Below are 23,715 nucleotides of genomic sequence, written 5' to 3'. Positions count from 1 at the left end.
AGGAATGAAGAGTTCTCAGAGGTTTGTAGGGCTGGAGGAGGGTACAGAGAAAGGGAAGGGTGAGGCCATGTGGGGATTTGAACATGAGGATGATACTTTTAAAATCAAATAGTTGGTTGACTGGGAGCCAATGTAATTCAGCGAGCACAGGGGTAGTGGGGGCAATTTTGCCAATGGGGGCGCGTTGGAGGCGGGACTGCTGCTTGTCGGGTCGTTGTTCTGTCTCCATCGACTTGTGGCCAACCCACGCTATTTTCCCTTGATTGACCTTGTTAAGCTCGCCCAGCGGGTTTAGCAGGCCAATTAAAGGAAAGCCGGTTACAGAGAACGTCAGCGTATGATGTTTCATCTGTCAAAAATTTTTGACAGATGAATTGTCATCATTTGACAGCTTTGTGAAGCTGTCAAACACTGACATTCTAGGTTGTTTGATGAGTTCTTGTATTCAAGGCTCATCAAACCTCCTTCTTTGGCAGAACTTAGATGGTTGTTGCATCGGAGAATGCAGCAGCCATCTGTCATCTCCGCCGGTGAGATGCGAGACTCTTCGTATCCCCAACTGTTGAAGCATGCAGGAAGAAACAAAGGTAAGTAAACATTTTCTATCATTTTCACTCACCTCACATAATTACCTCTCCACACTTGCACCCATCACTTACCTCCACAGCGCACTTTTGCACCCCTCACCCCCGCAGTCCCACTGCTTGCCTCGGTGACCCTGGCGGGGTTTCCCGACGTCGGGAAGCCCGCGCCTCTGTTGGAAAAATGGGGATAATCCTCTGAACTCTCTGTTAACTACCTGTTAACAGGCAGTTAAGTGGATGTAATCCCCTTCCCGCTTCCAGGAGACGGGACCCGGCGCGGGTCGGCTACCTGCCTCCTGGGAAGATGGCACGGAGGCGGGTTGGGGGCGGGATGGGCACCCGCTCCCAGATTCTGCCATTTTTCCGGCAGTGCCGCCTCCAAACCCGCCTCCCCAGGGCTGGCAAGATCGTGCGAGATAGGCCGGAGAATTCGACACAAAGCCTGTGATATTTTGAAATCAACCTGTGAGGCTTTATTAAATCCCTTTTTGCTACATCTTTCTGGACTTAATAGGGTTTCACAGGACAATTTGAAAATCCCAGAGGATGTTTGGTTAACCCTCAAGTCCTATTTCAAAGTTGTTAAAAGCCATAGATAAACAACATTTCCTCAGATCTATGGAACAGTGAAGGAAACCAACTCTCTGGCACAAAGAAGAAATACTTTTACACGCACAGAAGTAGTACTTCTGACAAGAATGCAACATTTGATGGAATGAAGTATATTTTTTGTGTATAATGGGTGATTATCCTTCATTTTGTGTATCAAGGATTACGTGTTTGTGAATATCATCTGAGAAAAGTTCAGAATGTTCAGTTCCTTAAGCTGTGCCCTGAAAGATGATTAGAAACTCCAGACTTACTCCCAGTGTTCGAACGTTAACAGCATTACCGTCTGTAGCAGAGAAGGACATGTCTGTGCTAAAGCCCAGAGCAATTCTCTGCAATTCATAACATTTCAAAATGATGGTGAAACATTTTTGCAAATAAAGGCCGTATTAATATTGCTCATCACAATGAAAGACTTGCATTTCTATAGCACCATTCACAACCTCAGGACGTCCCAAAGCACTTTACAGCCTATGAAGTACTTTTGGAGTGTAGTCACTGTTGTAAAGTAGGAAACGTGGCAGCCAAATTGCACACAGCAAGCTCCCACAAACAGCAGTGATAATGACCAGATAATCTGTTTTAGTGATGTTAGTTGAGGGATAAATATTGGCCCCAGGACTCCAGGGAGAACCCCCCTTCTCTTCTTCAAATAGTGTCATGGGATCTTTTACATCCTCCTGAGAGAACAGACGGGGCCTCGGTTTAACGTCTCATCCGAAAGACGGCACCTCCGACAGTGCAGCACTCACTCAGCACTGGAGTGTCAGCCTAGCTTTATGTGCTCAAGTCTCTGGAGTGGGACTCGAACCCACAACCTTCTGACTCCGAGGCGAGTCTGCTACCAACTGAGACACAGCTGACACTGATGAGCAGAGGTACAAGGTACATGCAGCTAGCAGACTCTTTATTGAGCACGCTGTATGAAAATAAAGTGCAGCCAAAATAAATACGCAAATATGTATTAAAAAAACACCTCCAATATTATTCTCCCTCTGGCTCCAGACATCAAAGTGAAAAAATGTGACCTCCCCTTTAAATGCGGACTTCCTTGAGATCTTTTACATCCACCTGAAGACGGGGCCTCGGTTTAACATCTTATCCGAAAGATGGCACCTCCAACAGTGCAGCGCTCCCTCAGGACTGCACTGGGAGTGTCAGCCTGGATTATGTACTCAAGACTCTGGGGTGGACTTGTGAACCCATGACATTCTGACTCAGAGGCACGAGTGCTACCAATTGAGTCACGCACAAATTAATACCATTTTAAACATCCAGTTAGTTTCACTCACAATCGCTCTGACCTACTTTTAATGAAAAGATATAGAAAACAGTCTTCTGCACCAGCATGTGGCACATTTGGTTATCGGAGTAATGAACCAATGCTACTTACTTCTACAGTAACAGTAATATTAACTTGCAGGGTGGGTGGAGGGAAGAAGCAAGCATTGTATTATCTTGTAAGTGAACACCCCCCACCCCCTACAATCCCCGCAAGACCACCCACCCGCCCGTATGTTGCGCTGACAGGTAACACTTGAATAGTTTATTGTGCCACCCTGTGTGAGAGAGTACAGCTGTCAACCTGTACAAGTCCACTCTGAATGACAGTCATGTATACCGTCATCCTACTGTCACCACAGTGACAAGCTTCTATCGGCTATTTGCTGAGCTGCAGACAGCACTGGAGGAATAGCAGCCACTTCTTAGCTCACAGCCTCTGTGTTGTTTTTAACATGAAGGGGACATCCCAGGCCCACGAGAGAGAACATAAGAAGAACACAGCTCTAACAAAGTGCCTTATGTTGCTCTTTACCATTCTCTGCTTTGGTTATTAAGCAAGAACCCCTGCCCCCTCCACTGAAGTCTCAGGATAGAATCCTTGTTGAACTCCAGGTGCCCAGAAAAATCTTTATCCATGAAATAATGGGCCAGAAATTCGCGGCCAAAGGCGTGAGTGCGCTCGGGGTACTCACGCATCTGGCCGTTGGAAATGCCGGCGTTCAGCATGAACAGCGCATGCGGGGAACGCCGGCATTTCCAGACCTCGAGCGCGTGCGACTGCACAGGCAGCGCTTGCGCAGTGAACTTCGTAGATTTCATTCATGAAATCCGTGAGGGTAAGTCCTCAGAAATTACACTTAAAAAAAGCAAGTGTAAAGTGGTTCATTGGCTGCGGAGGAAGAAACATTTTATCGTGGAGCTTCTGAAATGCAATATTTTTGTTTGGGAAAGGGAGGGAAGCTATTTTAAGAAATTTTAAGTAAGTTTTAAAGTTAAAATTTTTTTTTTTTTAAAAAGGGTTTTCAGAACGGTAGGTAGAAGGAGCAATTGTGGCTGTGTGAATGGAATGTGAGAATGAGTTATGTATGTATGTCCACATATATTCCTTTACGTATATGTATGTATGTTTTATATTCCTTTACTAATGTGTATGAATGTATGTTTTTAATTATGATTTTCAAATAAGTTACTTTCTCTGAAAGTCATAATTAAATAATACATTCATACACATAAGTAAAGGAATATATACAAAACACGCAAAGGAATATATACAGACATACATACTTTCAGAAGCTCCACGATAAGAAATATCTTCCTCCGCAGCCTCTGGAGCAACTGTACCCATGCTTTTTTCATGTGTAAGTTGTAAGGACTTGACCTCACTGAAAGCAGTAATGAAAGCGGCGAATTATACTGCGCACGCGCTGCCTGTGCAGTCGCACGTGTTCTGCCTCTGAACCCCTTCGTTCAGAGGACAGGAAATGCCGGTTTTCCCCAAAAGCACTGTGCATGCTGAAAACCGGCATTTCATCCGGCCAGATGCGTAAGTACCCCGACCGTACTCGCGCAGTTGGAAGGGAATTACTGGGCCAACATTTTACATGTCAATAAAATGAAAAATTTAACAATTGCACGACTTGCCCCCTCGCATCTGCGACTGAGGGTCCAAGGAGGTGCATTGCGCAAGAGGTCATCATCGTACGTATCCTCACACTGTTCCCTTTGGGGAACTGTATGAAGTGGTGGAAGGATTTATGGCCGTGATTAACGCTCATTCCGTGACCGTAACCATCTTTGAACCAGCCATTAGGGTGGTTAGTCCTATGGCGGGAGGGTTTTACGGGCTCCCACAACCCATCTGAGGGGGGGGGCCACCAACACCCACGGACGCAAGTATCCCGCTGGATGTCCACCCAGAATTTAAAGTTGGAGCTCCGACTCCACTTGCCGGGACTGTCTGGAGTGGGGTTCAAAACCCTACTCCTTCTGGCCCAGCGGCGGGGATGCTTACTGCTATGCAAAAGGCCCACTCCGCACAAAAGGTGACACCCATACGTTTCCTGCGCCTTTTCCCTCCCCGTGACTGGAGCCCTATGCTGCCATTTCACGTTGCTAATCGGATTGGGCCTTTGTCATAGCGGTAGGATCCCCGCCGCTGGGCCAGATCAGGGTAGGGTTTCGAACCCCGCTCCAGACAGTCCGGGCAAGTGGAGTCGGAGCTCCAGCTCTAAATTCTGGGTTGACATCCAGTGGGATATTTGCGTCCGTGGGTGTGGGTGGCCCCCCCTCCTTGTATAGCTTGTGGGAGCCCGTAAAACCCTCCCGCCATAGGACTAACCGCCCTAATGGCTGGTTCAAAGATGGTTACGGTCACGGAATGAGCGTTAATCACGGCCATAAATCCTTCCACCACTTCATACAGTTCCCCAAAGGGAACAGTGTGAAGACACGTATGACGACGACATTGCTAAATAAATAAATGGAATTAAAAACATTCTTTTAGGGCTTTTAAAAGTCTTTAAATTGCTTTAATTCTCTTTAAAACTACTTCAGATTACTCAAAATAATGTAAACATTTTAAAAAGTTTATAAAAGTTACCAAAATCTTCAAAAAACTTCCAAAAACCTATTTAAACTGCTGCTTTGCATGTAAAAATGCCTAGCAGCTTGACAGAAACATTGGGGGCGTGTCCAGTGAAACTGAGACCTCAAGGGGCGTGTCTCACTTACACTGCACGCTCCTGGCTTCGCGCTGGCTGCACTCCTGGGCGGCGTGACGTCATACGCTGCCCGGGATTCTTCTTTTTCATTCACCAAGTCCAGGCGTCCCTGGAGCTAATCGTCAGTAGCGCGGGGTAAGTGTAAATACGGGGCTTGCACGCGCTGCAAGCCCCGTTCTGGAATTTCTGGGCCAATGACAATAAAGTTGGGCAGCATTTCAAAAGAAGGCATTGGTATGTTTGCTAACAATCTCATCACGGATTGTTTTGACAGAGATTGAAGCCAAATGATAAAACAATCGCTGGTATGGTAAAAGTCTCAATATACATTGTAAAGTTAATTTTTCTCACCAGATAACCTTTCTTTAAATTAAGTGATACCAATAAAGTGGTGCTCAGTTTATTTCCTTTAACTATGATGGCAGTTCTTGAATATTACTGAATCATTATTAAATTTTGAACACAATCAAAATTTTAATATCTTTTCCCTGATTTTGGATACACTTGCCTTAGATGGGGTGCAATGAAGGTTCACCAGACTGATTCCTGGGATGGGGAGATTGTCCTATAAGGAGAGATTGAGGAGCCTAGGCCTATATTCTCTGGAATTCAGAAGAATGAGAGGTAATCTCATTGAAACATATAAAAATCTTACAGGGCTTGACAGGGTAGATGCAGGGAGGATGTTTCCCTTGACTGGGGAGTCTAGAACCAGGGGTCACAGTCTCAGAAAAAGGCTTTGGCCATTTAGGACTGAGAGGAGGAGAAATTTCTTCACTCAAAGGATTGTGAATCTTTGGAATTCTCTACCCCAGAGGGCTGTGGCAGCTCAGTCGTTGAGTATATTAAAGACAGAGATTGATAGATTTTTGGCTATTAAGGAAATCAAGGGATATGGAAATAGCGCGGGAAAGTGGAGTTAAGGTAGAAGACCAGCCATGATCTTATTGAATGGTGGAGCAGGCCCGAAGGACCAAATGGCCTACTCATGCTCCTATTTCTTATGTTTTTATGATTTTCTTCCATTACCTCATGTGTCTTGATGGTGACGATCGTTCTGGGGTACTGACAGTCCTCTAAGTGGTCATTCATGAACCTGGATAGTGACAACAGTCTACTATTACAACCAAACACAGTTATGTATTTCTTTGACATCCTCACATGTTCGCTTTCCATGAGGGGTCACTGCAACCAGAGCTGACTTATTCCCCCTGTATTGATTTCTTTGTGGGTTCAATGATGAGACATTTATGAAAGAAGATGAGTTTTAATCTAAAGTCTGTTCAACTCTTTATACAGCATTCAGGAGACACCATTATGCTAGTGATGCATCTAGAACGAAACTGAAACCAAACTAACTGCCTTGCTTCTCTCGGTCACATGCCCTCTGCTGGTCAGGCACAAGCAATCAATACATGCAATTAAGGCATCATAATCGAACAGGCAAATACTATCTCTATTTGCTGATATCATTACATCTCCTTTTCTTAAAACAAAAGTATTTTACTTTTAACTAACAACATGTTTTCTTTGTATTAATCTGCATTTTAACTGTAACACTTAATGAACTTATATTATCATTATCATGATCAAGGTTTTTTAACCTTGCTTGGTGTGTTCACATGAAATATGTAAATACACTAGAACTTGAAGAAAGAATAAGGTAACATTACTTCCTTCTATAACAATAGTCCTTAAATTTGCTCAATGAGTCTCTCAGGAGGCTTCACGTGTCTTGAGGATTTTCTGATTGATTGTCCTTGAATCTGAGTTGTTGCCTCAGATGATTGGTTCTCAGCTGTGTGATCAGGTTGTTCAACAGTATCAGTCTCTTGACCTGCTGTGGCTGTTCCCATGAGAAGATCTCGACGATTTCTTCTCAGAACAGCACCCTCATCTGTCTGAATGGTGTATGATCTTGGTTGAACTTCACTCAGGACAGTTCCCTTCTGAGTCCATGTGTTTGTTTTGTCTTTCAACCTTACTTGGTCACCAGTGTGGAGTTCAGGTAGGTTTTGTGTTCCTCTGTCATAGTAGTACTTTTGCTTTTCTTTCTGTTGTTCTTTGAACTTCCTCACTTTCTCCCCCTCTTTTGTTTTCAGGAGGTTCTCCGGGATGGGTAGGTTTGACCTTAGCCGATGTCCCATCAGGAGTTGGGCTGGTGACATACCACACTCGAGCGGCGTTGTGCAGTATACAAGCATGCTCTGGTAGAAGTCAGTTCCACTGTCTTTTGCCTTGTACTTCAGTCTTTTCACTGTGTTTGCGGGCTCTCCTGGGTCAACAGCTCTGGACAACGTGTCTGCTGTATACATCAGCTTACCCGGTGTGTACGCAACATTCAGTTCATCATAGACTGTCTCTCCTTCGCTTTCCACAACGAGGACTCTCTTTACCAGGTTCAGTCTCTCACAGGCTTTTAAACCTAGTATGGCTTGCACATCCTTTGGCACCACGATTAATGCTAACATGTGCTCTCTGTCCTTGTGTGTCACTTTGACAATGCGTCTTCCTTTCACTGGTATATCAGTACCTGAGAATCCTGTCACTTTCACTTTTATTCCATGTAAGTTTGGTCTGGGTCTAATTTTCTTAAAATCAGTCTCTGATATCACATTAACTTGTGCTCCAGTATCCAATTTAAATGGAATGTGTATGTCATTCACTTTTAGTGTCAACATCCAGTCTCTTTTTTCTTCTTTGTTTTCAGACACAACATCTACATTGAACTCCTCTATCTCGCTTTCATCTACTGCATGGACCTTGCTTTGTTGCATTTGGTTCTTACAGCAATGGGCATAATGGTTGTTTTTGTTGCAAATATTGCATGTTTTACCATATGCTGGACACTTTCTTGGTGGATGCTGTGTACCGCATCGACTACATGGCTTACGATTGTCCCTTTCATTTTCGTTCGCTGGCCACACCTCTTTTTCACATTGGCGCTCTTTTTGTTAAACGGTTTGTGTCCGTTCTTACTCACTGCATCCACGTTGCAGCTACTGTCACTGAACAGCTCCTTTGCCTGCAACTTCACAATCTCTGTAGCCCTACACAGTGCTATGGCTTTTCCCAGGTCTAGATCTTGCTCTCTTAGCAGTCTTTCCCTTAGACCATTATCTGGAATACCACACACCAGTCTGTCTTTTATCAGCGAGCCTGTCAGTCCCCCAAATTCACATGATTTGCTTCTGTTTCTCAGTTCAGTCACATACTGATCAATAGTCTCACCCGTTTTCTGTACACATGTGAAAAATCTGTGACTCTCAAACGTCACGTTACGTTTGGGTATGCAGTAGGCCTCAAACTGTTCCATTATTTTATCTAACTTCATTTTGTCTCCATCAGCAGCGAATGTGAAATTATTATACACCTCCAGCGCTTCATCACCCACGACATGTAAGAACACTGACGATTTCTTATTATTACTTTTCTCGTCAGCTCCGATTGCTGATAAATACAACACCACACGTTGTTTGAACCTCCTCCAATTTTCAGCCACATTACCTGTCAACTGAAGCATCGCCGGTGGGAGTAAACCTTCCATTTTTCACTTTGTTAGCTATTCTCTAATGGTAAGTAACGATGTTCTCTTTTGGCTTGCTAATCTGTGGAGAGCTGATTTAACTGCAGATTTTTTCTCTTCATCTCTTTCAGCCACTTCTGACACCATGTATTGATTTCTTTGTGGGTTCAATGATGAGACATTTATGAAAGAAGATGAGTTTTAATCTAAAGTCTGTTCAACTCTTTATACAGCATTCAGGAGACACCATTATGCTAGTGATGCATCTAGAACGAAACTGAAACCAAACTAACTGCCTTGCTTCTCTCGGTCACATGCCCTCTGCTGGTCAGGCACAAGCAATCAATACATGCAATTAAGGCATCATAATCGAACAGGCAAATACTATCTCTATTTGCTGATATCATTACACCCCCCACTCCCTAGTTTGGGGGCACTGGAGCCAAGTGTAGCGTGCCTTCTGCTCCAATGGCTGAGGTGTACTCAGAGCAGTAATTGCATCCGAGAGCTTCCTGCTGTATACAGCTCAGATTCACACCACGTGGTGCATTTTAGGGCGCGTTTACACTATAGGCCAAGATCTTGACTGCCGGCCTATTCATGGCGTGTGGAGCTGCAGTGAGCCACAGGCTCGCCTGTGAACCATCATGAGGCCTGGGCCATTTTAACTCCCAGGCTTCATTTAAATTTGTCAAAGCTGACTCCTGCTCAGTCCCGGTGGCAATGATGTGGAGGCCAGTGGGAAGGAACGATTCAGGCTGCATTTTCACCATCACCTCCAATTCACACACCATCCCGACTTGGACATATATTGCCGTTCATTCGTTGTGTCTGAGTCAAAATCCCCTAACAGCATTGTGGGAATACGTTAACCACATGGACTGCAGCGGTTCAAGAAGGACCACCACCACCTTCTCGAGGGCAACTAGGGATGGGCAATAAATGCTGGCCTTGCCAGCGACGCCCACATCCAGAGGATGAATTAATAAAATACTGTAAGTGTAGTAATGATGCAAAGTGAAACTGCTTTGCTCCAATGCTACAGTTGTAATCGCAACCTAACTCACTTAGGGGAAGTCAGCAGTGTAACGCTGCACAGACTGTGAAACTCTACAGCTGCAGTAAGTAGTATTGACATGGAGAGGATGTCAGTGATTTTAATGGGGTGTTATGAAGTGAGTATACACTTGCTTTTAACATTGTTTTAGCTGATTATAATTGATGTTATTAGAAGCTGCTTGGCCAAGTAAAGAAGCTGTTCATGCAGGTCTTCAGGATTAGATTAATTCAGTCGCATGAAGATTATTTTGCAAGATCTTAAATTGCCCATTGAAGAAGGTAAAACAGACATTAAACAGCAGAAAATATAAAGGCTGGAAATCATAGGGTGCAAGCTCATGCCTTACAGCATGCGCTACCACTTTCAGGGAGTGCTGGGTCACAGAATCTCCCCTGTAGTGACAGACCAATATCAGATAATGGGATTAGAATCTTCCTGGTCACTGTGGCCCGTAATTTCCGATCGGAGGCTTCCTGCGTGCGGAGGCCTCCTATTGGGAAAAAATCTACGCCCTTACCTGAGGGCTCCTGAGGTCCGGACTCTTCCGCTCCTGGGCCTCTCCTGGGCCCAGGTATCCCAGAGGCGCAGGCGGTTTGCAAGCGTCCCTGGGATCACATGGGCCAGGCGAGCCAATGGGAAAAGGGAGTCCCCATTCATACTTTTGATAGTTAGATCTGTCAAAAGTATGAATGGGGATCACTGAAAAAAGACACTACAACATTAAATACATTTTTTTTAAATCACGTTTTTAAAATGAGTTAAAATTACATGAAATTAAATATTTTAAACAAAAATGTAATTTTTTGAAAAAAATAATTAAAGTTTTTTACGGGGCTAAAAATAAACTTAACCTTTTTTAAAAGTATTTTTTTAACTCTTATGCTGGTAAAAGCAGGCCTTACGCCTGCTTTTACCAGGCGTAAGATTTTTAAGGGATTTCAGCGGGCGGAGGTTCTGCAGAAAGCGGAACTCTCCTCCCGCAAAGGCCCTTCTCCAGGGCAGGCGTGCGATCTGTCAAGAGGATCGGAAGTGCCGGTTTTCAGCACATGCGCTTCGCACGCCTGAAACTGGCACCTGCGAGGACCCTACGGGAGCGTACACAGCCCATACACACCCGTAGGGATCGGAAAATATGGGCCAATCTGTATCGATATTGTAAATGTATTCGCTGTCGCTCAATGGGTAACATTCTCAGGTCTGAGTCAGAAGGTGGTGGCTTCAAGCCCCACTCCATGAGACTTGAGCACATAATCTAGCTGACACTCCGCTGCAGTACTGAGGGAGTGCTGCACTGTCGGTGGTGCCGTCTTTTGGATGAAAGGTTAAACCTGCTCCTTCAGGTGGACGTAAAAGATCCCACAGCACTGAGCAGGAACAAGCAAGAGGAGCAGCGGGGTTCTCCCAGTGTCCTGGCCAACATTTATCCCTCAACTAACACCGACAACAGATTGTCTGGTAATTATCACATTGCTGTTTGTGGGACCTTGCTGTGCACAAAATTGGCTGCTGTGTTTCCTACATTACAACAGTGATTGCGCTTCAAAAGTACTTCATTGGTTGTAAAGTGCCATGGGACACCCTGAGATCATAAAAGCCCTCATAAATGCAAGTCTTTCTTTCTCTTGTTTGTGAAGATTTTTGCTGTTCAGTACTTTGGGCAAAATTGGAACTGTTTATAATTTTGTTAGATATAATGAAGAGGAAATAGCTTCACAAATGCATTTACAATGTTACTACACATAGCGACCAAGAAATGTTTTCCCCTTGTTATGTTCCATTAATAAATCATAAAAATGAACTTCTTGCAGCATGAATTTCCAGATATATATGAGTATTCTTTAGTAAATGGATACACTCCAAATCTCTAGCGTTGCAATGTTCTGTTGCTTTTGTTGAAAGACGTATCACACAAATTAACACTGGACATTTTTTTTCCTCATGGTCGCTCAGCCCAGCAATGCAGTCTAGTGCAGCTTTCACGTGGAAAATGGTCACTGTGATAAAATATCAGAGAGTCTCATCCTAGCATCGTCAGTTGTTACCTTCAAGAAAAAGGGAGAAAAAGTTGAAATGAAGAATAGGGCAATCATCATTACTGTTCTCAACCTGCCAGATTATTCCGCATATAAAATGTTTGCACAATTTTAAGACGCCACATCAGTGCATTTTTCCTGAAACTCTATCAGGCCGGATGTTGATTTGGAGTAAGATGGAATTAAGACAGATGACGAGTGCTGGAAGCAGTGTTTATAGTTCAGGGGCAATGCGAATAGAATATTCCTCAGAAATGTCAGAAAGGAAAATGTTTTGGCAACTAGATCACAATTAAATCACTGGCTAATTTACAAGTATTTCCTGGAGTATCAGTAAAGCAACACTCCTAGCATTATATAATATGTGAAAAACAATCAGCATCTCTGTAATACTCAATAAAACACCACTGTAAAGATCTACCTATCTCAGACGCTGTCATTTTTTCTCTCAGTAGCTATTTTGTCGTGTGAATGTAGTGATATTGGAGCAATTTCACTGAGTTATTCCAATGATTAAGAAAAATCTATTGAGTACATACCAGCAAATTAAAGACTTATTGTTGCTCTCGGTACCCCTTTTAAAAATCAAAGTCATAAAGAACTCTCATTAGCTTTAGCAGTCTTTTGCTTCTTTCTATCTTTCTGTTGAAATTTTTGAGAATAATTTTATTTAAGTAGGCAACTGATGACAGTGTTAGACTTACTCTGCCCGATGAGCAAAAAAAGCTGATCTAAAATTGGCTGCCGCATTTCCCACACGCCGCATTTCCCACACTACAACAGTGACTACACGTCAAAAGTACTTCATTGGCTGTAAAGCGCTTTGGGATATCCTGAGGTTGCAAAAGGCGCTATAGAAATGCAAGCAAGTTTTTTTTCTTAAAAGAAACACCTTTTTCATAAACTTAAAATCATAAGGGGAAAGGTGCTGAAAGTGAGGTAAACATTAGAACATCAGAAAAAAGGATGAAAAAAGGCAAGTCGGCCCCACTAATCTCATGCCTCTACCCTCGCTCTCCCATTATCGCATCCAGCGGTACTTTGAAAGCACAATAATGTTTTGGCTCAGCTACCCTTTCTGGCAGATTATTTAAATTGTTTATCAAAAGGAGTTCTTCTTAACCTAGGGAAAACTCCAGGCCCCTATGTTTTAAGTTGATTTTTCACCCATCTTTCCTTATAACTCATCTCATTTACCCTTGGGGGCCAGTTTTGTTGCTGGAGATAGAATGGAGGAGGGGAATGGGAGGTATGTATAGTTGAACTGTTGAACACATGATCAGGCACTGTGCCACAAAGAAATGCAGCTGAAGGTTATTTACCACTACCACCAGCAAGTGGTTTCCATGCACTCTGAACCCGTGACCCTTCAGCTACAGGATATGGAGTCTTAGGATTGGATTGGCTCTCTTTGGCATGCTTGTGTTTGGAATGTTTTAGTCAAATCAGTGGGACTAAAACTGAGTTAAAATGCATGGTGCTACTCAAGCAGCTTTTACTGGGTACATCCAGCTGAGAGGGCAGATTTGGCCTTGCTGTAACATCTCATCCAAAAGTCAACACCTCAAACATAGGAACAGGAGGAGGCCATTCAGCCCCTCGAGCCTATTCCGCCATTCAATTAGATCATGGCTGATCTGTACCTCAACTCCATTTACCCCACTTTGCTCCATAGCCCTTGATACTCTTACCTAATAAGGGTAGATGCTAACATTCCTACAATCTTCAACGTGGCAGGGGTGATTTATAAGATTTTGGGGGTAGAACTTAGTCTTGGATGGTAGCGGTGAATTGGCGGTGTTGCATTGACCGTCTGTTATACTTCCCACTGGATATTCAGTTCCATTGGCATCAATAGAATTAAATATCGGATAGGGAGTATAATGGACGATCAAAGCGATCCCGCTCATTTTGCATTACCACCCAAGCTGAATTTCTGCCCTTTATTTTTCTTTCATTCATTTGGGTTTTGACTAACATGATATTGTGTGAGATCCAGACATTTCAATGTATTGGATCTCCAAGGTGAATTACGTGTATTAACTGATAAGCCATGTGTGGAAACAGTCTACTTCTTGCTCTGTTGATCCACCTTGGTGGCTCGTTTTGTGGATAATTATGCTGGCAGAAAGCAGGGTGTAGCTGGAAACAAATGGCCAGGCATCTCACCAAACGTACACCGGTGGTCGTGGGAACAAACAAGCACTTGAGAACTTGAACAGCGATATCAACAATCAAGTGACAGATTTTCCATAATTGACTGGATACTCCATCAGCCCTACTTTAGCAAGTGGTGACTAGCTCTGTGTTTAACCTTCCACGAAAAATGCTGCATGAAATGACACTATCTGGTGGAGTGTTCCACAAGTGGGGCAAGTGGAGCATGAAGACTCACTGTTGGTATTCTGTGCAAATGTGTTGCATTGATGCAGAATATGGAGGTACAGTTACAACAGCTCTTGTGTTCCTGGAATCAAGCATGCTTCCAAACAGGGCTACAATATGCAGAGCCGAGCAGGCATAGACTTCGTAGCGCATGAAGGTTGCTGCTTGTGAGTAAACCCTCTTTATTCTCAGTTTTGTGAAGGTTTTTCCATTCTTATTTTTTTGCCACAGCATAGATGGCGAAGGAGGTGAATCTTTGCAAGTGTGGAGACTTTTCAACCATTGGAAGTAGATGGGAAACATCATAGTCTAGCTTTATAACAGGGTTAATGACTTACTCCTCTCAGTGCAGAAGATAACACACCGTTAGTCTGCTTTCTGTCCAATTCTGTTCATATCTCCCTGTAATGATTCAGCTACCACTCATCTTTCAGATGCAGAATTAACTGCTTTGTAGCGGGTGATGTCATCAGCAAAGCAAACAATGTCATTTGTGATGACATCCATCAGGTCAATAATGAAGACGAGAAACAGAATTGCTTCATGAAGGATTCCCACATGGAGGTTGTGATAAGAAAATGAACATCTATTTATCCTGGCCCAATGTTTGCATTGTCTGAGGAAGTACAGGCAGGGCTGGTCACCCTTGGCTATGTACTGACTCAAGACTCACTTCAGAGGGACGAGGATTTGACCATGAAGGAGTGTTACGGTCATTTGTCTCTCGAAATAAACAGAGGCATCCACAATATATATTTTCAAATAAATAAACAGAAGGATGGATGGGCAAAACTTCAATTCAGACACAGGGAATGCAGTATGGTGGGGTACGTTGATCAGATAAGTCTCCTAAGAATCAACTGAGAGTCTGATGGCTGATTTGATTTAAATTTAAACATTGTGAGACATGCTGTCACACTTCAGGAATCAAACTATTACACTTGCAAATTTCTGTGTCACGCTTAAAGTAAAGTATTTTTAAAAATCCAGTGTGGCCTCTAATTGACCTGGGTATTTTGATCAGATGTCAAGACAGCATTATACCCAACAGCATGTACTAGCAGAAAAATACATTGTGCATCACATGGTACAATGCTCCTTCCCTTACAGCATCAGAGTATCCTCTGATTTACCACGAGCAGGAGATCCTTTAGTAACATATAAATTGCCTCCTTAAACAGGCTCAACTCATTTCTTCAAAAACACGTCAGAAGAACTGAATTGAATTCCATTCCAATAAAGGAATAGGTAGCTCACACGTTAGGAACTTAGGAATTGCTGGACGAAAAAAGACCAAGGTCCATCTAGTTTGTCTTCTAACATTCTAGCAGTTGCATGATACAACAATAATGGAGTTGTTGACTAATCATTGCAATCAATCTCTGTCAATTGGTCTACGACAGACCCAGACATGAGGCGAGGAAAACCCCAGTGGTGGAGGGTTTTGGCCAACCATAGCTCCAAAGTCACCTGTTCCTCCCAAGAACGCTACACTTACCACATGTCATGTCTCAAATTACTCATATACTGTATCCCAAATTATTATTTTCTGAAAGAAATCTTTCAAATTTGCATTTGAATAAACCAATACAAATCTGCTTCCCTAGAGATCCGGTTGCATAGATTGATCACTCGCTCACTGAAATATTGTTTCCGCAGATTCGTTTTGAATTTACCCCCGCTTCAAGCGCAGGCCAGGTCCTCTGCTTCTACTGTTCTGGACAAAGTGAAACAGCTTGTCATGGTCTACATTATCTCGTCTCTTTAGAATCCTAAAAACAGCAATCATATCACCTCTCAACCTTCTCTTTTTCAGCCCTACAACCCTTCGAGATCTCTGCGCTCCTCCAATTCTGACCTCTTGCGTATCCCCGATTTTAAACACACCACCATTGGCATCCGTGTTTTAGCTGCCTTGGCCCTAAGCTCTGGAATTCCCTCCCTAAACCTCTCTACCTCTCTCTTCTCCTTTAAGATGCTCCTTAAAACCTACCTCTTTGAGCAAGCTTTTGGTCACCTGTCCTGATATCTCCTTCTGTGGCTCGGTATCAAAAATGTTTTTATGGATGTCGCTCTTGTTAAGCGCTTTGGGACGTTTTGCTACGTTAAATGCACTATATAAATGTAAGTTGTTGTTGTTGTTGAGAGCATGTCCAATTTACATAATCGCTCTACATAATCCAATCCCTCCATCTCCTCAATCATTCTGGTTGCTGTCTTCTATATACTTTCGATAGCTGCAAATTCCTTTTTGCACTGTGGAGACCAGAAATGTACACAGTATTCTAAGTGCAGTCGCACCAATGATTTATAAAGTGGCACTATTTCGGTTGAATATTGAACGATTAGTACATCCCAACATCTGATTTGCTTTACTCAATGCCACCGAGCATTGTTGCGATAGGTTCAATTTTGTTGACAATGAAGACCCCTAGATCACTTTCATTTTCCATGCACGTTATTTTCTTTCCATTTATGTAACAATCTCTTCCTGGATTTTTTGTCCCAATTTGAAGCACTTTGCATTTCTCAACTGCCAAATTCTGAAGTATATTTAATTCCTCCTGTAGCTTATCCTGTTCAGTTTTGGAGACTACCACCTTCATTAGCTTTGCATCATCTTTAGCTTTAGACAGTGTGCTTGTGACTCCTAGCTCCAGATCATTTATGAAGATATTAAACAAAAGAGGTCCTAAAACAGACCCCTGTGGGACCCCACTGGTAACATGTCCCTTGGCTGATAATGGTCCCTGTACCACTACCCTCTGGATTCTATCAGACAACCAATTACGTATCTATTACAAAACATTTCCAATGATATCCGCTTTCTTTATTTTCTGTACCAGCCTTTCCAGAGGAACTGCATCAAAGGCCTTACATATAAGATTCTGAGAGGGCTTGACAGGGTACGTGCTGAGAGGCTGTTTACCCTGGCTGGAGAGTCTAGAACTAGGGGGCATAGTCTCAGGATAAGGTTCGGCCATTTAGGACTGAGATGAGGAGGAATTTCTTCACTCAGAGGGTTGTGAATCTTTGGAATTCTCTATCCCAGAGGACTGTGGGTGCTCAATCGTTGAGTATATTCAAGGTTGAGATTGATAGATGTTTGGACTCTAAGAGAATCAAGGTATGGAGATCGGGCGGGAAAGTGGAGTTGAGGTCAAAGATTTTTTTTTCGTTTATGGGATCAGGATGTCGCTGGCAAGGCCAGCGTTTATTGCCCTTCCCTAGTTGCCCTTGAGAAGGTGGTGGTGAGCCGCCTTCTTGAACCGCTGCAGTCCGTGTGGTGATGGTACTCCCACAGTGCTGTTAGGTAGGGAGTTCCAGGATTTTGACCCAGCGACGATGAAGGATCGGTAATATACTTCCAAGTCAGGATGGTGTGTGACTTGGAGGGGAGCTTGGAGGTGGTGGTGTTCCCATGTGCCTGCTGCCCTTGTCCTTCTAGGTGGTAGAGGTCGCAGGTTTGGGAGGTGCTGCCGAAGAAGCCTTGGCGAGTTGCTGCTGTACATCTTGTAGATGGTACACACTGCAGCCATGGCACGCCGGTGGTGGAGGGAGTGAATGTTTAAGGTGGTGGATGGGGTGCCAATGAAGCGGGCTGCTTTGTCCTGGATGGTGTCGAGCTTCTTCAGTGTTATTGGAGCTGCACTCATCTAGGCAATTGGAGAGTATTCCATCACACTCCTTACTTGTGCCTTGTAGATGGTGGAATGGCTTTGGGGAAACAGGAGGTGAGATACTCACTGCAGAATACCTAGCCTCTGACCTGCTCTTGTTGCCACAGTATGTATGTGGCTGGTCCAGTTAAGTTCAGCCATTACTGAATGGCGGAGCAGTTCCGAGGGGCTGTATGGCCTACTCCTGCTCATATTTCTTACGTTCTTATATTCTTATACTAAAATCCAAGTACATTACATCCACTGCCTTACCTCTAAAAAGTTCCTTTGTCAACAGATACCAGCAAATTAGATTGGCAAGACCTCCCCTTCACAAACCTATATTGGCTATCTTTTATGATTTTATTTCTATTCAGATGCTCCAGGACCTTATCTTTAATAAGGGTTTCCATAACTTTACCCACAATGGATGTCAAACTCACTGGCTTGTAGTTTTCTGGGTCACTTTTGCCAGCTTTTTTAAAAATAGGAGTAACTTCTGCCTTTCTCCAGTCCCCAGGCACCTTTCCAGTATTCAATGATTTTTAGAAGATTTGTGCCAGGGTTCCTGCAATCTCTCCCAAATTTCCTTAAGAACCCTTGGTTGCATCTTATCTGGCACCTGAGATTTATTTACCTTAAGTTGCACAGCTCTTTGGCAACCATGGTAGTAATGTTGCAACTTACCTCTGGAACACTCTCTAGTTCCTTTTTCTGATCAAATAAGTTACCTGCCTCTTCCTTGGTAAAAACGGAGGCAAAAAACTTATTTATCACTTTTGCAGCCTGTGTAACATCAGTTGTCACGTCCTCATCCAATCTTAGTTTCAGTGGCCCCACTCCATCTTTCATTTTTAATTTTCTCTTAATATAATTAAAAATAAAACTCATTATTATCCTTCACTTCTTTTGCCATGTTTAATGGAAACATTTCTTTGCCATTTTGATGCCCATTTTATGCACTAGGCATGCCTTTTGGTATTGAATCCGTTTTAATTCCGTACCATTTTCCTTCATGGCCATAATTGCTTTTTTTCCCTTCCTTATGAGTTGCTTGGTAGTCCTGTTCAATCAGCTGGGAGTGTCTTTTAAGCTTAATACCTTTGCTTTGCATGGATACACATTGGTCCATTGCATTCAGAATCACCTCCTCTAAGAAACTGCAAAAGTTCCTCCAGCCTTCTAGCCATATTCAAAACCTTCCAGGACCACTCTGACAAGACTTCTCAAGCACATAAAGTTGGTTCTCTTAAAATGTGGCAACTTTGTTTGGGTTTTAGTAACCTCCACATTTACTATATTGTCAAATGTGATCACATTATGATCACTGGCACTTAAAGCCTCAAACACCTTTGTGTTGGAGATTTGATCATCCCTATTGGTCACAAGGATGTTTCTCCCCTTGTTTGTTCTTTTACAAACAGACGCATTAAACATTTTTCCATTAACTCTAGAAATCCCTTCCATTCCTTACCAGCAGAGACATTATTGTCCCAGTCAATTTCTGGTAAGTTGCAATTTCCAACTACTATAGTTGGTCATAGAAACATAGAAACATAGAAGATAGGAGCAGGAGTAGGCCATTCGGCCCCTCAAGCCTGCTCCGCCATTCAATGCGATCATGGCTGATCATCCAAATTCAGTACCCTGTCCCTGCCTTCTCCCCATACCCCTTGAACCCTTTAGCCTTAAGAAATATATCCAACTCCTTCTTGAATATATTTAATGAATTGGCCTCTACTGCCTTATGTGGTAGAGAATTCCACAGGTCCACCACTCTCTGGGTGAAGAAATTCCTCCTCATTGCTGTCCTAAATGGCCTACCCCTTATCCTTAGACTGTGACCCCTGGTTCTGGACTCCCCGACCATTGGGAACATCCTTCCTGCATCTAGTCTGTCCAGTCCTGTCAGACTTCTATAAGTTTCAACGAGATCCCCTCTCATTCTTCTAAACTCCAGCAAGTACAAGCCCAATCGACCCAATCTCTCCTCCTACGTCATTCCTGCCATCCCAGGTATCAGCCTGGTGAATCTTCGCTGAACTCCTTCCATGGCAAGAACATCCTTCCTCAGATAAGGCGACCAAAACTGCACACAATACTCAAGATGTGGCCTCACCAAGGCCCTGTACAACTGCAGCAAGACATCCTTGTTCCTGTACTCGAACCCTCTCGCTACAAAGGCCAACATGCCATTTGCCTTCTTAACCATCCGTTATCAGTCACCTGTATCTCATCCCACAGTTCCAGATCAAGGATTTCAGCCTGGCCTTGGGGTATATAGCATACCGCCAATAGTTTACCTCTGTGGCCATCTATTAATTCTACCCAAAGTGATTGTGTCTGCCCTTTCCTTTTTTATGTCCTCTCTCACATGTGCCTCAATACTGGAGTTTATATATACTGCCACACCACCTCCTTTTCTCCTGATACAATCTCTTCTAAAAAATGTATATCCTTCCAGATATGTATCCCATTGATTGGAATCATTCCACCAAGTCCCTGTGATACGAATTACATCCAATCTATCAACCCCTGCAAGACCTTCCAGGTCACACATCTTATTTGTTAGACTTCTTGCATTAATTCAAGCACAGCTCCAATGCTTTTTACCTTTCCCATTTACTTTTTTAACATTTTCTCCCACCATTGGAATTAGTTGCTGATACTAGAAGGCCCGATTTTAACTCCCGCCGTGTTCCGATATTAACCTTCAGGCGAGCAGGACACCCGCAGGAAGGCAGTGGGGTCCTTCTTTAAATATGCAGATCGGGTCCTGATGATGTCTGCTCAGCTTTTTTCAAAGTTTCTCATGTTTTCTTTTTCCTGTCACCTTTAGTTCTCCTTAAATTTTTTGCAACTGTCATTTTACATCTTTCATTTTATTTTGCCTTCCATTTTCTGTTTTATATTTTGTTCAGTGTTTTGGCAATATTTTTCTGTCACATTTATTCCAATTTATTCAGTTTTTCTTCAGACTATTCATTCCTTTTGGGTTTATTCTTGTTTCCTTTCTTCTCTATTTCTCTGCTTTCACTGTTTTACTTGGTTTGTAAACCTTTTTATTTAACATCTTTCTTCATTTTCTTTGTTTTTGTTACTCTTGTCCTTAAGATTTAGTTTTTTTTTGTTGCTAAAAATTGTCATGTTTCTCCCATTCATTTGCGTATTCCCTCATTTTTTTCATTCGCTTGCAAAACCAAAGCGAGAGAGAGCGAGAGAGAGAGAAAGGCTGCAGGGAAGTCAAGAGACAAGAGGTCATGACCCAGAAGACAAAGCAGTAAAAAGCAGATCAAGATGGAGTGGAGAAATGCAGAACGCTAGAAACACAGATAAAGATGTCCTGAGTCAGCAGAGACAGCATGGGATTGCGGTGAGAGGGGCTTGGAGTCAGCAGTAGCAATGGAGCAAAGCACTTTGAGAGGCCGTTATACCAGATGTATGATGAGTAATATCTGGTGAGTTATTTTGTGACCTGGAAGTAATGTTGATGACATTGCATGTCCTCTAATCTCCACAGGTCATAACTGTCACTAGCATTTTATACTTATTATCATATATTTTATTGCTGTGTCAAAATAAAATAGCTAAAATAATTGTTGTAGCAGAGATGAGCTAAGCAAAACTAACTGAACCTGTGGATTTTGTCATCCTGGTGTCACACTGTACATTGTTTTTGTAGCTATCCCATCATTTCACATTGCACATTCAATTAATACTCGGAGGAAATCTGGGAGTGAAGTAACCACAAATGTTGGAAGTGAGTGGGAGGAGATAGCTGAAAATAAGTGGGAGCAAATTGGGGGCAATTTTAACCCTACTCGCTCAGTAGAAACCTGGCAGTGGGCAGTTAAAATCACTCTGGCTCTTGCCTGTCCGAAAGCCACCATGATTGCAACATCTGCAATTTTAACCTGCTCTCCTGAGCAGGCAGCAAGGTCTCGTGCCCGGAGCCAGCAGGGTCCTTCTTTACATATGCATGTTGCGGCTTGATGACATCATTGAGACCCAACTGTAATTTTAACACCGGCAGGAGAGGGGAATCAACCTGGAGCTAAAATCAGGGCTGCTAGCATTTCAAATCGATGTTAGAGTTGCATGTTGCTCCTGTCTTCGATAAGGTGCCACATAAGAAACTCATGACAAAGGACGGGGCAGGTGGAGTCAGGGCCCAGGTCGCAGTCTGGATTGAAAGATGGCTACAAATGAGCAAACAGAGCCAAGGTGTTAAGAGAAGTTTCTCAGATTGGCAGAAAGTGGGAAGTGGTGTCCTGCAGCTCTCTGTGCTGGAACCAGTGTTGTTTACCATATACATAAATGAGTTGGGGCTGAATCTTAACCCCTAAAAATGGGTGGGTTGGGGCTGGGTGAGATGTTAAAACTTTAAAAATCCAAAACCTGACCCCAAACCGCCTCCAACCTGCCCACTTCTCGGTTTAACGGAGGTGGGACAGGGACAGGCAGCCACCCCGCTCCCAGAAGGCAGATTGGCCAATTAAATATTTGAATGAGGCTGGCAGCCTTTGCTTTATCCTGCTTTGCAAGTTTAATCCTGGCTGGCTGGGTTTCCCAGGCCTCGGGAAATCCGGCAGCTTCGGGGAGATGTTAGTGCCTTTACTTGTGAACCAGGAGGAGCAAGAGTGCTTCCCCCCAGCCCCTCAAGCACTCCCTCATAAGACCCCCCACCCCATACAAGGACCCGCCAGGATTGGTGATCGGATCCCTCCCCCCCCCCACTGGAAACGTACCCCCCACCCCCGGGATCGGACTCCCTCCCTGGGATCAAGGATCAGACACCCTCATGCTCCCAGTAGCAGCTGCAGACTCCCTACCTGTTCCTGTGGTCCGCTCCAGAGTGCTCTCCGCCTGACCGGAAGCCAAGCCTGTCAATCAGGCTGACTTCCGGGCGGGGAAGCTACAGAAAAAAAAACTACACATGCAGGAAAACCCGAACTTCCGGGATTACCCACCAGAAACCCCCTGCACCCCCCGCAACGCAACCCACCCCTCTCAAGATCGGGGCCTTGGACTCAGGGAATTGGTGTCAAAATTTTCAGATGGCATTAAATTGGGGGTTGTAGCGAATAATGTGGAGGACTGCACATAATTGCAGGGCAGGACAAGGTTAGATGTTACGTGGTTTTTCTTTTTCCCAGAGAATAGCGGACCTGCAGTTTCCAAGATGATGAGGGGTTTTGATAGAATAAGTCTGTTCCCTCTGGTGAGTGGGTCAATAACCAAAGGTCATAGATTTAAAATCACTGGAAAAGATATAGAGGGGAGCTGAGGAGAAATTTTTCCACTAATTGTTGGGATCTAGAATGCTCTACCTGAAAAGGTGGTGGAAGCTGATTCCATATATAATTTTAAAAGGGAGTTGGACAATTACTTGAGGATGAGGAAGTTGCAGGGTTATGGACAAAAAGCGGGGGGTGTGACGAAGCATGACTGCTCTTTGAAAGAGCCAGCAAAGGCACGATGGGCCAAATGGCCTTCTTCTGTGCTGGAGGTTTCAATGATTCTATGGACTAGAAATTCATTGCAGCCCAAGAATGGGCGGTATCAGTAGAAAAGTTAGCGGCAGGCGCTAATGTTTTAGACTGCATGCAAAATTCGTGCTCAATGCTCAGAAAAATGATTGGAGTCCTAATTCAAGTCTTAAAGCCCAAGCTCATTGGTGTTACACTCAAAGGGTGGACTAATATCAGATGCAGTCTAATCACAAGTCATGATTGTCACAGGCTTTTTTCAGTACTTAAAGGGGAGGTTCATTGATGCTGCAGAGCCTCATTCTCAGCATTGCTGGCTGTGCAGCTGCCTCAGCAAGCAGCAGCGGGTCAAGGCGAAGGAGCTGG

General features: G+C 43.6%; 1 protein-coding gene across 2 annotated transcripts in view; it reads right to left on the bottom strand.

The window, feature by feature from the left end:
- Positions 1–6,418: 6,418 nt before the first annotated feature.
- LOC147100108 (uncharacterized) overlaps positions 6,419–23,715 on the bottom strand; it is a 124,986-nt gene continuing 107,689 nt past the window's right edge. The window contains exons 1-2 of one of the 2 annotated variants that reach the window (XM_085968819.1): positions 14,540–14,638; positions 6,419–11,825 (exon numbers count right to left, since the gene is read on the bottom strand). In XM_085968819.1, the coding sequence (XP_085824945.1) occupies positions 6,892–7,974 (1,083 nt within the window). In that variant the 5' untranslated portion in view covers positions 7,975–11,825; positions 14,540–14,638 and the 3' untranslated portion in view covers positions 6,419–6,891. Of the gene's footprint in view, positions 11,826–14,539; positions 14,639–23,715 lie in introns of those variants that run through there. The other variant, XM_085968818.1, reaches the window with a different exon arrangement.

The sequence above is a fragment of the Somniosus microcephalus genome, chromosome 27 (assembly GCF_052327205.1).
Source record: "Somniosus microcephalus isolate GS21.2 chromosome 27, FLI_Smic_1.0, whole genome shotgun sequence".
Classification (NCBI taxonomy): domain Eukaryota; kingdom Metazoa; phylum Chordata; class Chondrichthyes; order Squaliformes; family Somniosidae; genus Somniosus; species Somniosus microcephalus.
Note: the sequence above shows the minus strand (reverse complement) of the source record. Positions and strands in the feature narration are given on the sequence as shown.